The 17,790-nt window shown below is 39.4% G+C and overlaps 2 protein-coding genes across 2 annotated transcripts; both read left to right on the top strand.

Annotated features, from left to right (window-relative positions):
* Window positions 1–8,733: 8,733 nt before the first annotated feature.
* RHO25_008578 (uncharacterized protein) lies at window positions 8,734–9,909 on the top strand (the record flags this gene model as incomplete). The annotated part of the gene is made up of 1 exon (XM_023605062.2): window positions 8,734–9,909. The coding sequence occupies one exon, from the start codon at window positions 8,734–8,736 to the stop codon at window positions 9,907–9,909; it is 1,176 nt and encodes a 391-aa protein (XP_023448500.2).
* A 1,161-nt stretch (window positions 9,910–11,070) lies between these two features.
* On the top strand, window positions 11,071–11,583 carry RHO25_008577 (uncharacterized protein; the record flags this gene model as incomplete). Its single annotated transcript, XM_065603071.1, has 1 exon — window positions 11,071–11,583. The coding sequence occupies one exon, from the start codon at window positions 11,071–11,073 to the stop codon at window positions 11,581–11,583; it is 513 nt and encodes a 170-aa protein (XP_065459143.1).
* Window positions 11,584–17,790: the final 6,207 nt, after the last annotated feature.

The raw sequence follows: 17,790 nt of genomic DNA, 5'->3' as shown, positions 1-17,790 counted from the left end.
TCTAAGTAATAAATAATATAAGAAATAACTAAGGAGAACTATATTATAAAGGATCTAATAAACTATTAAGATAATATAAATTGTCCTAAAGAGAACTAGGAACTATAGAAGCGGTAGGCTATATAGAGCTTACTATAAAATATAAGAATATAAGGAGGTTTTTATACTAGAGTACTAGTACGAGGGCTTTTCTACCTACGAAATATATAGAGCATACTACTTACTCTAGTTAAAAGAGGTAGACTAGCGTATAAGAATTATATATATATATATATATAAAGGTATATAATAGGACTTCGTAGGCTAAGAAGCTATATAATAATCTTAACTCTAAGGAAAAATATAAATAGTAAGGACGACGCAACTACTAGCGATAGCTAGTAAACTAAAGAGATAGATAGAAGGGCCTCTAGTAATAGTAGCGGAGGAATAGATAGTTAACTAAGGCCTCCGCCGGCGACGCTAAAAGTTACTCCGAAGGGCGTAACGCGCTCTATAAACCTAGTAACTACTATACTAATATACTAAATATAAATAGACCTAATAGATAGACTTAATAGAGCTAGATAGGTCCTCGAGACTAAAACCTCCTTACTTTAGGACTCTATTCTCTCCGCCTTCTACGACGCGTACGAAGTCGCGTCTCTACTCCTCCTCCGATCTACTTAGAGCGACCGAATCGACTAGCTTACTAAAGAGGTAAGCAAACTCGCCGCTATAATATACGCGGCGGCCTTAAAGACTACCTTTCCGGCGACTACCGAAAGAGAATAGAATACGTACTATATACCTACGGTTAGTTACGTAACGACGATCCGAGTACTAGAAGAAAAGGAACGCGAAGCTCTAAAGGAGAGGTCCTATATAGATATTCTTAAGAGTATTAAAACTATAGGTAGTAACGTAGTCGGAGTCTAGAAAACTCGCGACGGGGTAAGAGTATTCGTAGCTAGCGAGGCTAGCCTAAAGGAACTAGAAAAAGACGAAAAGTAGGTAACGGTTTACCTTAGGAAGTCGGTAAGAATAGAGAAGAGCAGCTTCTAGCTACTAGTATACGACGTACTAATAACTAGTATATAAATAAACGCGAACGATACGATCGTATAGTTTATCTAAAGTAATAGGATACTATACTCTAGCTTAGTTATCGAACGGGCCTTCTTTCTAAAAGGCCTAGCCTATAGAGTAGGTAGGAAGATAACGAGCGTAGTTATCGAAGTAAATAATATCGAAACGGCTAGGGAAATCCGCCTACGAGGTATTACCTACGAGAGGTACTTCCGGATAGTCGAACTATACTCCTCGAAGTATAGACCTATATAATATAGGAAATATATATAATAGAGCTATATCGAGAAGTACTATAAGATAGAAGTAGAGTATAGGAAGTACGTAGGGAAACACGAGATAAGTATATATATAGCTAGTAGTAATAAGTATACTAACTATAGAGGGAAATACGCGGTATAGTAGTTAGAATACTAAGTAAAATAGATATAGAAGGAGAAGGTATAGAGAGCCTATACTATACTATATAATATCCTCGACCGAATAACGATAAAGATAAGCCTAATAATAGGGAGTATAGCTCTACTACTACCTCTACTACTACTACTAGTACCTATATACGATACGAGAGATAAGCGCCTAAGAGTAGAGTCTCTAATAGATATAATACCGGCTAGGCGAGAGCTAGAGAGGCCGAGGAACGTAGATATTATACGGATAGTAAGAGACCGTAGCTAGAGTAAGATTACGAGCTTTATAGAAGGCGAAGACTATACTTTTAACGTACGTATCCCTCTCTCTAGCGCGCCTAAAACCTTACGATACGTAATACTAACCGGGAACCTAATAGATAATAATATAGCAGACGATAATAAATAGTATATCTACTCTTACTATCCTATAGTATAATATAAACTATAGTAGAAATAAAGTAATAATCCTCTTCCTATAGGTACTCGACCTAAAGAGATACTATATAGTCGCTATTTAAGAACCTTAGATTAATCTATCTACGAAACTAATATCCTAAATACCGGAGTACTATTATATTATCTCTAGATCGGGAACTACGAGAACGTATACGTATATCTCTAAAGAAATCGACCTCTAGACGTAGAAAGCTATAATAGTAGAAGACGATATCGTTATAGTTAAGGTCGAAATATACTACGAAGGTATAGTAGTCCTTAACTACTATAATCTACTATAACTAATAGAGGGTCGCGAAAAGAGGACGCTTCCGACTATCGAGAGACTCCTCGAGGATAAATAGTAGTTTATAATAGTCGGAGACTTTAACCTATACTACCTAGACTAGTTAGAAGGTAACTCTCGACTATACTAGATAGTATTAAAGCTAAGAGCTATTATAGAAACTAACGACGTATAACTAGCTATACTTAAGAGACTTATTACCTAGGAATCCTCGAGAAGCTAATAGATACTAGATCTCTCGTAGGTTAGTAGAGATATCTTCCTTAGCCTTACCTAGTATAAGGTAGAAGAGGAACTAGATTACGGCTCTAACTACCGGCCTATAGCTACCGAACTCCTCCTATTCTATAAGTATACCTAACGTAAGCCGCGCCTATAATAGAAGAAGGCCGACTAGGAAGGAGTTAGAGAAGGTATAAGAGCGACTATAGACGAAATTACTATCCGACGCTTAGACTCTACGACGGATATTAGCCGGATAGCCGTCGACCTAACTACTATAATTATACTCGTAATCCGGGCAAAAGTGCCGGTCGCAAAACTCTTACTATACGCTACTATATAGTAGACTACGGAATATAGCCGCCTTACGAAATAGGCCCGCCGAGTAAAGCGGGCGTAGCGAAGGAGCGGGGACGTCCTTAATTACGTTCTATACCGAAAGGCCGAGAACGCAAAAAAAAGACAAATTCGACGTAATATAATATAAGTATAGCGAGAGACCGTCCGAGAAGTTATAGCCGATAATAGTAAAGTATAGAAACTAGCAAAATAGGCGAGATAACCGAAATAAGCTACCCTCCTCTAATTCTCTTCTATTCGATTCTAAAGTAGCTACCTATAAGATAGCGATAAGGGTAAAGCGAAGGCTCTAGTAGCGCACTTCTTCCCGCTACTAGTTAACGTAGACCTAAGCGATATCTAGCTAGTTTAAACTCTAATAATCTCTATCGACTAAGAGATTACGATAGAAGATATACTTAAGGCGATAAAACGACTTCCGAAAAACAAGGCACCTAGCCTAGATATAATCCCGAACGAACTCCTTAAGGCGTATACTAGTACGCTCGCCCTAGCTCTATCTAATATCTTCTCTATATATACGAGACTAGGCTTCTACCTCGAAACGTAGAAAGACTTAACTATAGTAGTCCTATAAAAGCTCTAAAAACCGGACTATATAGAGGCTAAGTTATACCGACCGATCGCTCTACTTAATACGATAGTAAAGCTCCTAGAAGCTATTATCGCTCGACGTATATTAGCTATTATAGAAGAAAGAGACCTACTCCTAGTAATATAGATAGAAGCCCGACTAAACCGCTCTACTCTATCTATACTAGAGTTAATAACCGAATAGATCTATATAGCGTAGAGCTACCCGAAGCCGAAGGTAGTATTAATACTCTACCTAGATATCTCTAGCGCCTTCGATAAAGTCTTATACGACTGCCTTATCTATATCCTACGCTAGAAAGGCTTCCTACTATAGCTAATATACTTCGTTACGTTATTCCTTATAGACCGTACGACGAGCCTCCGACTCGGTAACGCTATAAGTAGTAAATAAGCGATAATAACGGGAATCCTATAGGGGTCTACTCTATTACTAATCCTATTCCTATTTTTTACGTCCGAACTCCTTCTATAGCTAGAAAGTAGAGAGACGATAGAGATAGAGTTCGTCGACGATACGAGTATACTAGTAGTCGGTACTACGACCGAGGGAAACTATAAAAGGCTAGAACGGGCCTATAAGAAGTACTATACCTAGGTAGAGTAATATAGAGCTAAGTTTGTCTCCGATAAATACTAGCTAATCTATTTTATAAGAAAGAGAAAATAGAACAAAATAGTAAAGGTTACGATCGTAGAGTTTAATAGCGAACTAGTAGAATTACTACGCTTCCTAGAGGTCTAGATAGACTCGAAGCTTAACTAGAAGGCGAATATAGAAGCTACTATATAAAAGGTAAGGGCAACTACTAAGGTACTATAGAGACTCTCGTAGTCTACGTAGGGAGCCGACCTACTCTATATAAGATAAATATATAATATAATTATACGAACTACGCTTATATACGGCAGACCGGTATAGGCGATACGATAGCGAACGAATATATAACTCTTCGAAGTCGCCTAGAACGTTAACTTACGCCGAATCGCCGGAGCCTACTATACTATACTAGTAGACGCGCTACGCCGCAAAATAGGTACTCTACTAATTAAAGACTATCTATACGAGAAGACGTCTTAGTATATCTAGAAGATAGAAAACCTAATAGTAACGGAATATATACGGCGTTAGTACTATAAGATTAGAAACTCGTACTACCGATAATATATAGAAGATCTCCTCTAAATAAGTAATACTTAACTCGGCCGCGATATATAGGAAGAAGCGTAGCCTAACGAAGTACGGGATAGATATAATACTCGATACTCCTAGTAGGAGGAAAGCTAGAGAACCGTAGTAGCCTAACGATAGGAGACAGACCTATAGGCGCCCTCTATATAGTATATATAGACGAGAGAAGACGATAACCGATACCGGAAACATAAAGGGCTCTCCCGCTCCGAGAGTACGGCCGTAATACTACTCCGAATAGAGTATATTAGGCTTAATATATACCTATATACGAGGAATATCCTAGGGTTCGATAGCCTAGTATACGAGTACGGAGTAAGACGATAAACGAGGAAATATATTCTACTCTAGTACTCGAATATAGTATAGAGTAGGAACGAGTTTATCCGATTAATAAGGAGTATAAATATATAGACTATACTATTAACTACGAGGAGGATAAAACTAGTAGTATAACGCCTAATAGTACTTAAGTACCTCTAATAGTTCGTATAGGTAGAGGTAGAGCCGACGATAGAGTAGAAATAAGAGAGAGAGATAGGAAAAGAAGAGAGAGAGGAGGGCCTAGACTTAAGAGGGAATAGATACTCGAGGATCGCTAATCTACGATCGTATATAACGATAACCCGATACCTAAGAGCGCTATAACGGGCGCGATATACGAAGTAAACGGAAGATAGGTTTTATATCGCGAGACTTTTCGCCCTCTAGATAAAGATATATAGATAGCTCTACGTAGACCTAGATAGGAGCCGGTTTAGGAATATAAGACTTTATCTATCTATCTATATAATAATCTTATAAGTACTAGGATCTTCGTTATTAGTATTATTATATTTATTAACTTCTAGTACTCTATTAACTTAGAAAAGTAGAAGATAATACTAAGTAATAATTTAGTCCGTTAGTAAAAGATTTAAGTACTAAGGCGAGGTTTTACTAAAAAGAGAACCGTACTACTATAGAATATAGAAGTTATAAGTAGTAGCTCTAAATATATTTATACTATTAATACCTATATATATTCGACTTTAGTTATATTATCTATAAGAATAATAGGGAATATAACTCTATTACTCTACTCTAGGAACGTATTCTAGTATATATATTATAAGTATTCGATCTTCTTTCGCTATATTATACTAACTACGAACGTTCTATAGCTTTATCTTATATCTCTTAAAATACTAATATAATACGATTATATATCTCGGTAGGTCTATTAGTTCTCGTTATAGAGTTTAGTAGCTTCGAGTCTCTTTATACTTAGGACGCGTATATTACGTTAGTAGTAGTAAAGTAGGTCGTTTTCTATTATAATTTTTAGTAGAATAAATAACTAATATCTCTTCGACTAGAGTAGATTCTATATAAATATTAAACTTTTATCTTTATAGTATATATTTCGTACGAACTAGAAGAGACTATAGATATATAAATATATCGTTTATAGAGTACTTTTAGCTTTCTAACGAAGAGTCTCCGAATTCCTTTTATACTATTTCGGCGATATATAAGATAGATATTCCGAAATCTTCTAAAGATAATAGTTATAATATAAGTCTTAAAGTTCGTATAGAAGCTCTTACTATACGTTAGTAGTATTATATCTAATAATCGACTTTTTTGCTTACTAAGTTCTAGTCTAGATATATATTACTAAATTATTAGAATATCGGAACTCTTTCGTTTTTGCTATAGTAAAGAGCTACTCTAAAGTAAACTTAAATATTACGAGCTATATACTATAATAGATATCGATATATAAGTTATATCTACTAGGACGTAGGCTAGGTAGAACTAAATACGCTACTCTAAGTCCTTTAAAACTATATAGTAGATATCTATCGTATAATTAATAAATACGCTAGAAGAACTATAGTAGCGTTCTTATAGAAAGTAATATACTAAGCTCTAACGACTCTCTACTTCTTTTCTTTTCTACTTTTATACTTCTCTATATACTTATCTTTCTAGAGATTTCTTTTACTTATTTTATTTTATTATTTATAGCTAACTACTATATACTATAATCTTTACGAACTAGTATTAATCTAACTATAGAAGTAGAACTCGAAAACTAATATTAGATATCTAACGTTAGACTCTAAAGTACGAACCTACCTATACTTTTAAGAAATATAATTATAGCTTATACTATCTCTATATTTAGTCGCTATCTATCTCTATTAACTAGTAGTCCTATTCTTAGCTCTTTCTTCTAACTTTTTCTACCTAAGAGGAACGATATATTACTCTATCTATTACTAGTAGCTTCTTTTACTATTCGCTATAGAGAACTCTATAAGAAGTAATATAGAATTATATACTTAACGGACTCTACTCTACTTCTATACTTATAGACTACGCTCTCTAGTTACTACGTATAAGCTAGGTATCTATATAAATAGATATAGCTAGTTTATACTTATACTAGTATTTCTATATCTTTATATATTAGCGCTCTATATAGCTAGAGTATATACTTCCTAGATAGAGTACTATTAATTATATAAGTATATTTCCTCTATACTAGTACCTTCTTAGATATATTAGCCTCGATTACTAATCGGAGTAGCTTAGAGGCTTTAGAATATTCCTATATCTAGCGTCTAAGTTCTATACTCGAGATATATTCTATCGATATAGTTTCTTAGGCTATATAATATACCTTCTTATTCTCTATAATTCTATAATATCTAGGTATCTATAGTAACTTAACGTAGATATCTCTTTCGTTTACTAATTAGATCTCTCGGAGTATAGCTAATACTATAACGCTATAAACTAACTCTTAAAGATAATATCTCTACGAAAGTATAGCCGAAGTATTATAGCCGACTTTTAGAGAGTAGATATTATAGTCTATTTAGCTAGTAATATATACCTAGCTCTAGGAATTATCTTAATATATATTTCGGTAATCCGAGAGTTTCTCTATTTATTAAGATAGATCTATAGTTCGTTAGATAATATAAGACTAGTAATTACGCTAACTTTATACTATAACGTATACGTAGCTATTTCCGCGCTATACTATCTCTAGATATATCGTATAATAGAGTATAGCGTATAGTCGTACGCTTCTCGACGCTTCTATCGCTACGTTAGGTTCGGCGCTTCTGCCTACTATCCGCTTTCGGACAAGTCTTCGAGTACCTACAGATCCCCTAGAAACTCTAGTTCCTTCTTCCTATTCCTCTATAATGTTTCCGTATAGTAGTACGGTGCCTATAGACAGAGCTAGCCTAGTACTAGCCGAAGATGCGTGCTCTAGTATAGTGAGATCTTTTCGCGCTCGATCGCACTATACTAACGTTCTCCGCACGACGCTCTAACATCGCGCGCGCGGACGCCCCTCGCTAAAGGCGAAGGCGGAAAGTTAGCAGTACCTCGATCTATAGGAAGAGAAGGCGCTAGTCGCGTTTCTCGTCCAGCAAGATGCCCTTGCTCGGCCTATTCGGATCAAATATGTAGGCTCGATTGCGTTTAGTCTCGCTCGCTAGCGGACGCCCTCGAAGAGGCCTAGCAAACCGCCGGGCAAACATTGTCGGCGATGCAGCGGCATGCAGACTGCGAGATGTGCCTCGTATAAAGACTTCGAGGAGCAGTTAGCCCAAACAGAATTTATATCGTTAGCGTCGCCCTAACACCTGCGACATGAGTTCTACACCGCTCTACGGATTATAGCGTGGCTTCTGCCAATTAACATGGTTTTTGCAGTAGCCATTACGACGAGCACCGCCTTCATTCTTTACCGAGTTCGTAATGCAGAAGGGGAAGTCTCCGCTCCCTCGTGGGTCCTCTGGATACAGAGAGCACTTTGCGGCTAGGTCTGGGTACGCAATCGAAAGGAGCTTGGGAGTGTACATCGTAATGCCAGGCTGATCCGTTTCCAGGCGCCCGCATTCAGCTTCTATGTGATAACAGCCGATCTTGATCCATTGGACCCTGAAATCGACCCTGACCTCCTATTAGGGCCTTACGCGCGTGAATATTGCTGGGATCACGCTTCCCTCGCTGAAGCTGAAGGTGAATCGCTCGAATACATCTTTGAGATCACTCAGTGGCACTCGCTCAAGATTGCTTACACATGGAGAATGCCAGGTGACTACTGTGCCTACCGCCACATTAGTAGGGGCATGACGCTACAACATCTGGCAGCGTATTACGGGATTTCCAGCATCTTCGAACAAATAGGCTCCACAGTACAGAAGGCCAAATTGACAAAGGAGCAGCTTCCAGGATCAAGATCTGACCTAGATCCGAAAGATTGTGAAGGACGCACTCCGCTTTGGTATGCAGCGTGTAACGGCCAAAGGAAAGTCGTCAAGCTGCTTCTTGGAAGCGAGCGGGTCGATGTGAATCTCCCGGACAAGGATCAAAAGACGCCTTTGTCGAAAGCAGTAGAGAATGATCACGAGAACATAGTAAGACTGCTGCTTCAGAACACGAAGATAAACGCGGATCTCCCGGATTGGAATCAACAGACCCCTTTCGCGATAGCAGCAAGAAATTGCCACGAGAATATCGTGAGACTGCTTCTTCAGAATGCACAAGTGGACGTGAATTCGCGGGACCATATTCAACAGGCCTCTTTGGCGATAGCAGCGGAAAGGGGCCACGAGTATGTCGTGAGACTGCTTCTCGCCAGGACAGACGTCGACTGTAACGCTTGCGACGATGACAAACAGACGCCTCTCCACAGGGCAGCATACAATGGCCATGAGAATATCGCGAAGATGCTACTGGATAAGGAAGAAGTTCTCATTTGGACAAAGCATAGCCTTGGTTGGACGCCTCTCTACAATGCAGTGCATAAGGGCCATGCGCAAATCGTCAGGCTCTTTTTGGAGAGAAATCTGATCGATGTTGACAGCAAGGATTATAGCGACAGTAATGAAACACTTCTCGAGTGTGCAGCGAGGAAAGGCTGTGCGGAAATTGTTCGGCTACTTCTCGAGACGGGAGAAATTGACATGAATGTGCACGACCTCTCCCAGCCTTTCGCGCAAGCAGTGGCCGACGGCTCCGAAGAAATCGTCAAATTGCTCCTGGAAACTGGGACAGTAAACACTAGAATGAACGTGGAAGTGTCTACTATCAGTCGTGAGGACTCGTTTTCTGGCACGGCATCAGAAATAGCTAAGCACTTCAAGCATCGGAGTATCTTGGAACTGATAGGAGACCACGAAGATCCGCAAATGCAAGAAGACGCTGCACGATACCAACTTGACGAAAGTGAGGATGACCAAAGCGACGACGGAATTCAACTTATCAGCATGTGGAGACAACGACAGCGAGCAAACGCAAGCTGAAGAGCTCACAGCACTAATCCCACGAGATTGAGTGCGACACGAGCGCCTGCGAAGTTCGAATACCAACGGGAAAGGAATGCAAACGCAGTGAGACTTTGACTCCAAGCCCTATCAAGTCTGTCGTTCTGGCGACCAGATTGACGCAAAAGAGGACAGAAACGTGATTAGAAGCTCTCCTACTCCGTCCACGTTTGAAGTCGAATCCAATGCGACAGAGTATTCCGCACGCCAGGTTGACAAGTCCGGCAAGCGCAGCGACGCAAAAAGCTCAGAATAAAACATTTGAAACACGTTTTCTGGTGCACATGAGAATGGGACCGGTGAAGCTAGATTCTACTCCCGGAAGACGTTCAAGAAGTCGCCCGCGGACACGCATGCAGGGGAGAGAGCAGATCTCAGATTATTGTGCACGTCGGGGATGTAGTCGGTGTGGCTGATGATTGTGTGAGCATGAGAGGTAGTTGTGGTTTACGCCACGCGACGAACGACGCCGCCTCGTGTCCTAGCATGCGAATACCCCTGCGCTCGTGGCGCGTGCTACCCTGACTCCTAACTTAGGGTGTTTTGTGTATTTAGCCTCCTAAGCACACCTTGCAATTTGCAGCCAATGGGCTTTACTTCCGTTCTCCATGCTCGCTCGACGCGGGTTCTTCACTTGCGCTGTGTATGAGCTTCGTGCATGCATACCTCGCGCGACTTGCGCTGGCGCTTGAGCTGCCTTCATGCGCCATGCATATCCCGGCTCGCATATTCACATGTCACAGCGCGGCGCAGTCATTCCCGATGGAATTTCTCCCACAGAGATCGAAGACTCACAATTCTGGTTCACTTGCAATCTTGTCTACCGGACGCATAAAGCAGACGAGATCAATGTCGCCCTAGAACGCTCAGATGCGTGCACTTCCGGCCTAGTTCATTCGAGGTCGCGAGAGCGTCTCACCTGATGGACGGCAATAGAACCTATTGCATGTTGGTACGAATCATGCGTTCCGGATCAGATACTGTGCGTCAAAGCCCTGGGAGTGCCTTCATAACGCTGATTCGCTTAAGCATAAGCTGCAGATGCACTTCCCTGGTCTGTGACTCCGTACGTGATAACAGCTGTGAGTGCATATGCACCCCTCTTCCACGGCCTTCGACCTCTCTCCGCGCAAAGCGAGTATGATTGATTTCTACGCAGAGTTGGCGGAGCCCGCCACCACAGGTGGCGCGGTTGTGATTCTGGAACGACCGTCAACTGCTGAGCGACTTCGATATGGTGGAGGGTATGACACAGTGCTATCCAAGACCAAAACATTACGCGAAGTGAAAAGGCTGGTGTCAATGGCCACGAATAAGGCCATGAGCATCCACGATGTCACGATTTGGGACGCGTTTCCTCTTCAGCCCAAGGACAACTTTAACAATCAGGATGCAAAGAAGAGTTCGAAGCTCCTTTATAGACTCCTCTGTGCTAAAAGGCCAGACCTCGTGATATCCTGCTTCCGAGCAGGAAAGCACGAAGGTGTGATCACGAACCTTCAGCATCCTGGAGTGGGAAACAAATCGAACAATCAGTACTATCCTTTCAAGGTCGATAAAGATCAGCATCAATTCAAGAAGATTGACGCCTTTCATCCCAGCTTTGCGATATCTTACCATCCAAAGGAGGATTGCTTCATTCAGCTGTTGTAATTACAGTTCGCCAAAGGTCTTGGGGAGTGGTACGGAACTTGGCGGGAAGCGCGCTGGATGGACGATCTTCGCAAGGGAGCCAGAGCCCGTAAAGTGGACTTAGACCGTGAGCGAACGGCGAACGAGGCCCTGGAAACAGGCTGGGATGACAACCAAGTACAGCAACTCACTTCACGACTGGGGGATATGGATATGTCGTACAGAACTCCTACTAGCCAGTCAAGCGACATCACTTTCGGGACTGGTCACCTACGATTGCGAGTCCCGAGAAAGTTGATCAAGCAAGCGGAGTCAATGCAATTGAGCTATTTAGCAGGTGTCTGATACAGGAGCCGAAACCGGTTGACGGTCCGGTCGCCATCTAGCTGTTGGCTACGATGAACATACGGTGCATGTCGATATCGAAAGCCATCAGGCCCGTATTCATGGCTCTAGCTACGCCGCAGGCTTTCGGGAACTTGAGTGGCTGGCACTGGGTTGAACTTAACACTGCTGCGTTTTGCTTGAACATTTGTGGTTTCGATATCTAGTGTGCCTGTACGATAGTCCATTCGCTTGAAACTTTTCTCATTGCATCGTCGAAGTGCCAGAAATGAAAAGAGCAACATATCGTCCGTCAAGCTTCGAGTAAACGATTGTCCTTCGGATGCTGTGACCATGAATTCCAACCGAACTCACCTGCAACTCTTGATACATAGCGTCATGGCATAACATGCGCATATTCCTGGAGGGCTTGAGCTACAAACAATGGAGCAAGCAGATACCCCAATCGCTGCCTGATCCTGCCGTGTATTCCTGATGCTATATACTCGTGGTTGAAGGCACAACATTCTTCCAGCTCCCAAAAGGACTTCATACATGCAATCTATCACCGAGTGCGAACACTACTCCTTCTTGACGTTGCTCTGGAACAGTTTCTTGGCATTGCCTGCCGGGCTATATGAGCACACCAAGCATGCTCCTTTAGCAGGTACATTGCTTTGAAAGTCGACTGATGCACAACCGATATCTGTCGTATCTTGCCACACCAACTGGGTAAAATGACCAGTTTCGGTTGAGAACTTACCACTTTTAAAATTATTACTTGGCTCTCTCATCGCCCCATACCTTGATCGTGCCAGCCGTACTCCTGTATCGATAGCGCATACAGAGGCACTTCGGAAGGTTCGCCTCTTCTGTAGGATGACGGTACGGAAGAATCATATCCCAGCCAATCAGTAATTGGACTGGTGTAACTGTTAACACATTGTTGAGAAATGGAGGACCACAATAGTATTCTTCTCGTCGGAGCTCGCTGCAGTCAAGCTGAAGCATACTGTCGCATTGCCAGACCTCTGACTTGTACATGCATGTTGGGATGCACTGCAATACGCGCTGCAGGTTTGAGTTGCGTGCACCAAACCAGTGGAGGAGGTACTACACCTCTTCAGGTAGCTGTCAATTTCTCACAAAACTTAGTGGCTGTCAAGATTCTCCTGCTGGAAGATGAAGGTGATGTCAATACAGCGCAGACCCAATAAGACAACAAACAGGTTGCTCAAGAGACTCGTACGTGGTACCCAAAACTATATCCGCACTCTACCACAGACTTGTCTCATTGTAAAACCCTTCATATGGTTCAGCGTTGGCCATCAGGCCGGCCACATGGTGTAGGTCTGGTGCATCCCTCATTCAAACGGCCATTCTTCAGGTGGATCCATCTCACCAAGATGGGATGGACACTTGGTCGGTGCATCTTCACAATCGCAGGAAACGAAGCAGACCTTCGAAGGTCTCTGGAACTTGGACTTTTTGTAACGTTTCGCACAGACGGGACATTCTTTCACAGAGCTGGTACCACACTCCATGCAAACAGGAGCGCACACCGCGCTCATGCTCTGTTTCCATAACTGATATGCCAAACCATCAATGTGTCGAATAGCAGTTTCCATCGCATCGTCCTTCGTAAGGTCTTTGCCATGCTGAAGAATCGTTGTAACGATTTTATCGCGTAGTCTCGAGTCCTCAGGTGAAGTCGTAAAGGCGATCGAAACAGCGTGCACAAAACTTGCATCCATCCATGCGGTCGATACTCTGTTTTCAAATGCTTCCAGTGCCGCGTGCGCCAGCGAAGGGATCCCGTATTTGTCAGACAGAGCGAAGACTTTCGCATGCAAGCAGAGCTGCCCAGAACAGACACCAGTGCCTGCTCCCTCTGTTTCATCCCTATGTAGGTATAGAAAGTCGACCATGCACTTTATCGCCTCCGGATCATCTTTGCTAACGTCCAGGTCATGATGCCCATGTTCAATTGCTTCCAGTGTGATTGTACTGTCGTGACCTTCCTATGAGGTAATCAGTAAGACATAGATGCTACAAAGACTTTGCGCGTTGTTGTTCAATACTCACACGCTACACTTTCTTGAAAGCACGCTCGAAGAACGCAGACTTAGGCAACACGATAGCCCGATGAACTTTCAGGATATGTGGACCACAAACGATAGTCATATCTGAGTACGACCCAGTCTCGTAGATGCTGTCAGTCTGCTAAGCGTTCAGTGCTTCTAGACAGAATTTTCGTAGACTAACCTCTCTAGAGCCGTGTCCGTAGCAAGCCTGCCTAACTCTATAGCTATATGGTAGTAATTGCGTCTCTTCTCTGCCTCTTTGCCTTCGATCGGAATTGCGAGATGTGCGAAGCCGCAAAATGTACGCAGAGCGCAACGTAAACAGACCTATTAGTGCCTATAGACGGATAAGTTTGCAGTCTCGAGGCGGCCGGAGCTCTAAATAGACCGCTTAGAGCCCTTGCGTCGCTAATAGCTATACCTATACCTTTAAGCTATAAGTAGTAGACCTAATATTGTCTATATAATCGGATATATAGGTTTAGGGGAGAGCTAATTAGCTTATCGCTAATAATATAAGTATAGTAGTCCTCTCTCCTCTATTCCTATCTTGCTCTATATCTACGTTTTGCTATATTTATAGACTAAGTCGCTCGCTTATATTCTCGGGCTTATATATATAATAATACGAGATATACTCTATTACTATACTAACTTATATAGAGTTAGTAGGCGTATTAGAGGCGTAATAAGGCGTTAATCTTAGTATATACTATACTATACTACTAACGGGTAGTATTCGTAGAAGGAATAGTAAAGCTACTCTAGTACCTCGGATAAAAAACTCGTCTAGCTAAGTAACTATAGTATATCTAAAAGACTATACTTCTATTTTATTCTTAACTCTTATATTATTTAGATATATTAAATAATATATAGTAATAGAGTCTTCTAGGCGCGCTAAACTACTACTAAATAAGTAGGGACGCTTTTAGTAATAAGACTATATAAATACCTCGACTAATTATATTCGTACCTTTAGCTATCTATAGAGTCTTAGTATAAGAGTACTAAATAAAGTAATCTAATAGACTCGATATTATCTACTCTACTAGAGAGTTATATCTAGCGTACTATTTCTAGTATCTTTTATTTAAATTCTCTAGTATATTCTTTAACTATCGATAAGAATTCTAAAAGGCTAGCTACTACGTCTATAGGCTAAAGTTATATAGTAGTAAAGTAACCTCTTACTAGTATCTTATACTATTCTTACTTACGAAGCTTACTATACTACTCCTACTACTAGAAAGAGTACTTATACTAATTCTTAAGCTTCGCTTAGGAATAATAAATTACGTATTAACTCTATTAAAAATTTCTATTATTTTTAGTTATAAATTCTAGAGGTAAATTTAATATTTATACTCTAAAATATAGAATTTTAAAATTAGACTTTCGTAATAAAACTCTTAGATATCTAGAAGTACTAGACGTAAAAGTATAAATATAAAATAGAAAGTACTTAAGGATAGCTTATATAGACTCGATTCGTATATAGCTAAATTAAATAACGAAACGAAACGAGAGACGCTAGATTCTATAGTTTATATATACTATACTATATACTAGTCTCTTTACTAATTACTAAAAGAACGTCGGCCTCTCGATAGTATTCGACTCCTTCGATTTAGAAAAGGCTCTACTTATAGCCGAGCCTATATATAATTACGCTAGGACCTAGAGTACCTCTATATCTTTTTATCTACTTAATATATTTTCTATAGATAAAAGAGTTCTTTCTAAAACTAAAGGTATTCTTAAATTCTATCTAATAGATTAGCTTACTATTAAACTCTATAGTAGTATTAAATATAATATCTAGTATTAACTTAATAATATTCTCTAACCTATTCTTTATAGTCTAATAGATATTCTATTTCTATTAAGATTCGTCTCTAACCTCTATTTAGTAATATCCTTTAATAGTCTAAATAAATAAATACTTAGCTATATTTATATAGGCCGCTCTTATAGTCTCTTTCTCGCGTCGTAAAGAGTCGCTCTATTTAGAATAATTAGAGAGTAGGAGATATAGAGTACTTTCTAGAATCGTAGAAACTACTTCCCGATCTATATTAGTTCCTATTATTCGAATAATATCTTCTATCTAAGAATTTCGATATTAGAGTATATATATAGCTTAGAAGATATTCTTTATTTTATACGCTAGAATTCTAGAATATAGTAGTATAACTATTCTAGATATAGTAGGCGTTTCGAAGGCCGAAGTTACGTTTTAGACTAGTATAGTAGTAGCTCTAGAGCTATTATTATCTCTATTATAGTCCTTCGAATTATATAGGTACTCTTTTAGTAAAGCTAACGATTAAAATCCTCTATAATATCTTTTATACGAACGATATAGTAATATAGCGCTAATATACTATTCTAATAAAGACCTATCTAGAAAGCCTAAGCTATAGTAAGAATAGAATATATTCTCGTAGAGTAAGAATATCTCCTAACTATAGGCTTATTTAAATTAGCGCTAGATATCTCTTAATACGATACTAGGCCTAGGGAATCGAGTAGCGATAGTAGTAGGTAATTATTAGACTTTATACTAAGAGTAGAATATAGGAGACGGCTCTCGTATTTCTATTATATAAAATGCCTACGTAGGTATACGTAACGCTATAGCTACGCGTCTATTATAGGTAAGTATATAATTACTTCTTAGGAGTTATCTAGCTAATTAATAATACTAGCTTACTTCTCGAGTTACGTTTAGATACTATAGACGTAAGGACTAATAACTATATACTAGATAAAAAGTAATATCTAGTAATCGTTATTTATATAGGATCCTAAATATAACTAATAATTAGAGGAGTAATCTAAATCCTTTAAGTAGTCTAATTAATATACTAGGCTTAGCTAGACTTACTATTATTAGTATAGGTAAGTAAAAGGATACTAATTAGTAATAGAGGATTATATATACCTTAGCTATACTTAGTTTAGATAGTATACTAATATACTATTTACTTCGTTATAGGTCCGTATAGAGCGCGTACGATACGAGTAGTAGACTCCTAACGATTATTTTTAGAAGTTAGAAAGGTTTTAAGTATTAATCTATATTACTACTATACTTACTTTTATAAGCTAAATAATACTTTTGCTCGGCAAACTATTCGTAGGTTAGTCTTATTATAAAGTAGTAGTATATATAGCGAGAGTTTTAGTATAGTTCTAAGGTAAAGAATTAATAGTAACTATAACCTACTTATTATTAGCGAACTATTCTTAGAGCTTTCCTTCGAATAGAAGCGTCTAGTAATTAACTATATCGGACGGTCGTATAAATCTATAGGACCCGACGGACTTCTTTATAACCTCTACTCGTAGGATAGACGTCTATTTCTATATATTCTAAAGATTATAGATAGGTTATAAGCTCGGAGAAAAAGGACTCTAGTAGAGCTTAAAGTCTTCTAGAAGTTAGACGCTAATTTCTTTCGGAGTACGATTAGTATAAAAGAGATAGTATAAATAATATATATCGAGGCTAGCTAGTAAGATTACTTAGAGAATCGACTAAGGTAGCGACTACTTATAAACTATACTAGAAAAGGCAAATACTAACTAGGTCTATTTAATCGCCTTTAGCAGCGTCTCGTATTTGTTTATAAAAGGTTTATTATAATAGATCTCGTTACTAATAATTAGTATAGAAGTTTCCTAGCGTAAATTCTCTACTCTACTTATACGCGTATATACGAGCGTAATAGTATCTATAATCGTAAGTATATCTATAATAAGGTTATAATATCTATATATAGTTATATACGAGTAGTAGTATATTATTATATCG

Source organism: Cercospora beticola, chromosome 5, assembly GCF_033473495.1.
Source record: "Cercospora beticola chromosome 5, complete sequence".
In the NCBI taxonomy this organism is placed as follows: Eukaryota; Fungi; Ascomycota; class Dothideomycetes; order Mycosphaerellales; family Mycosphaerellaceae; genus Cercospora; species Cercospora beticola.
Note: the sequence above shows the minus strand (reverse complement) of the source record. Positions and strands in the feature narration are given on the sequence as shown.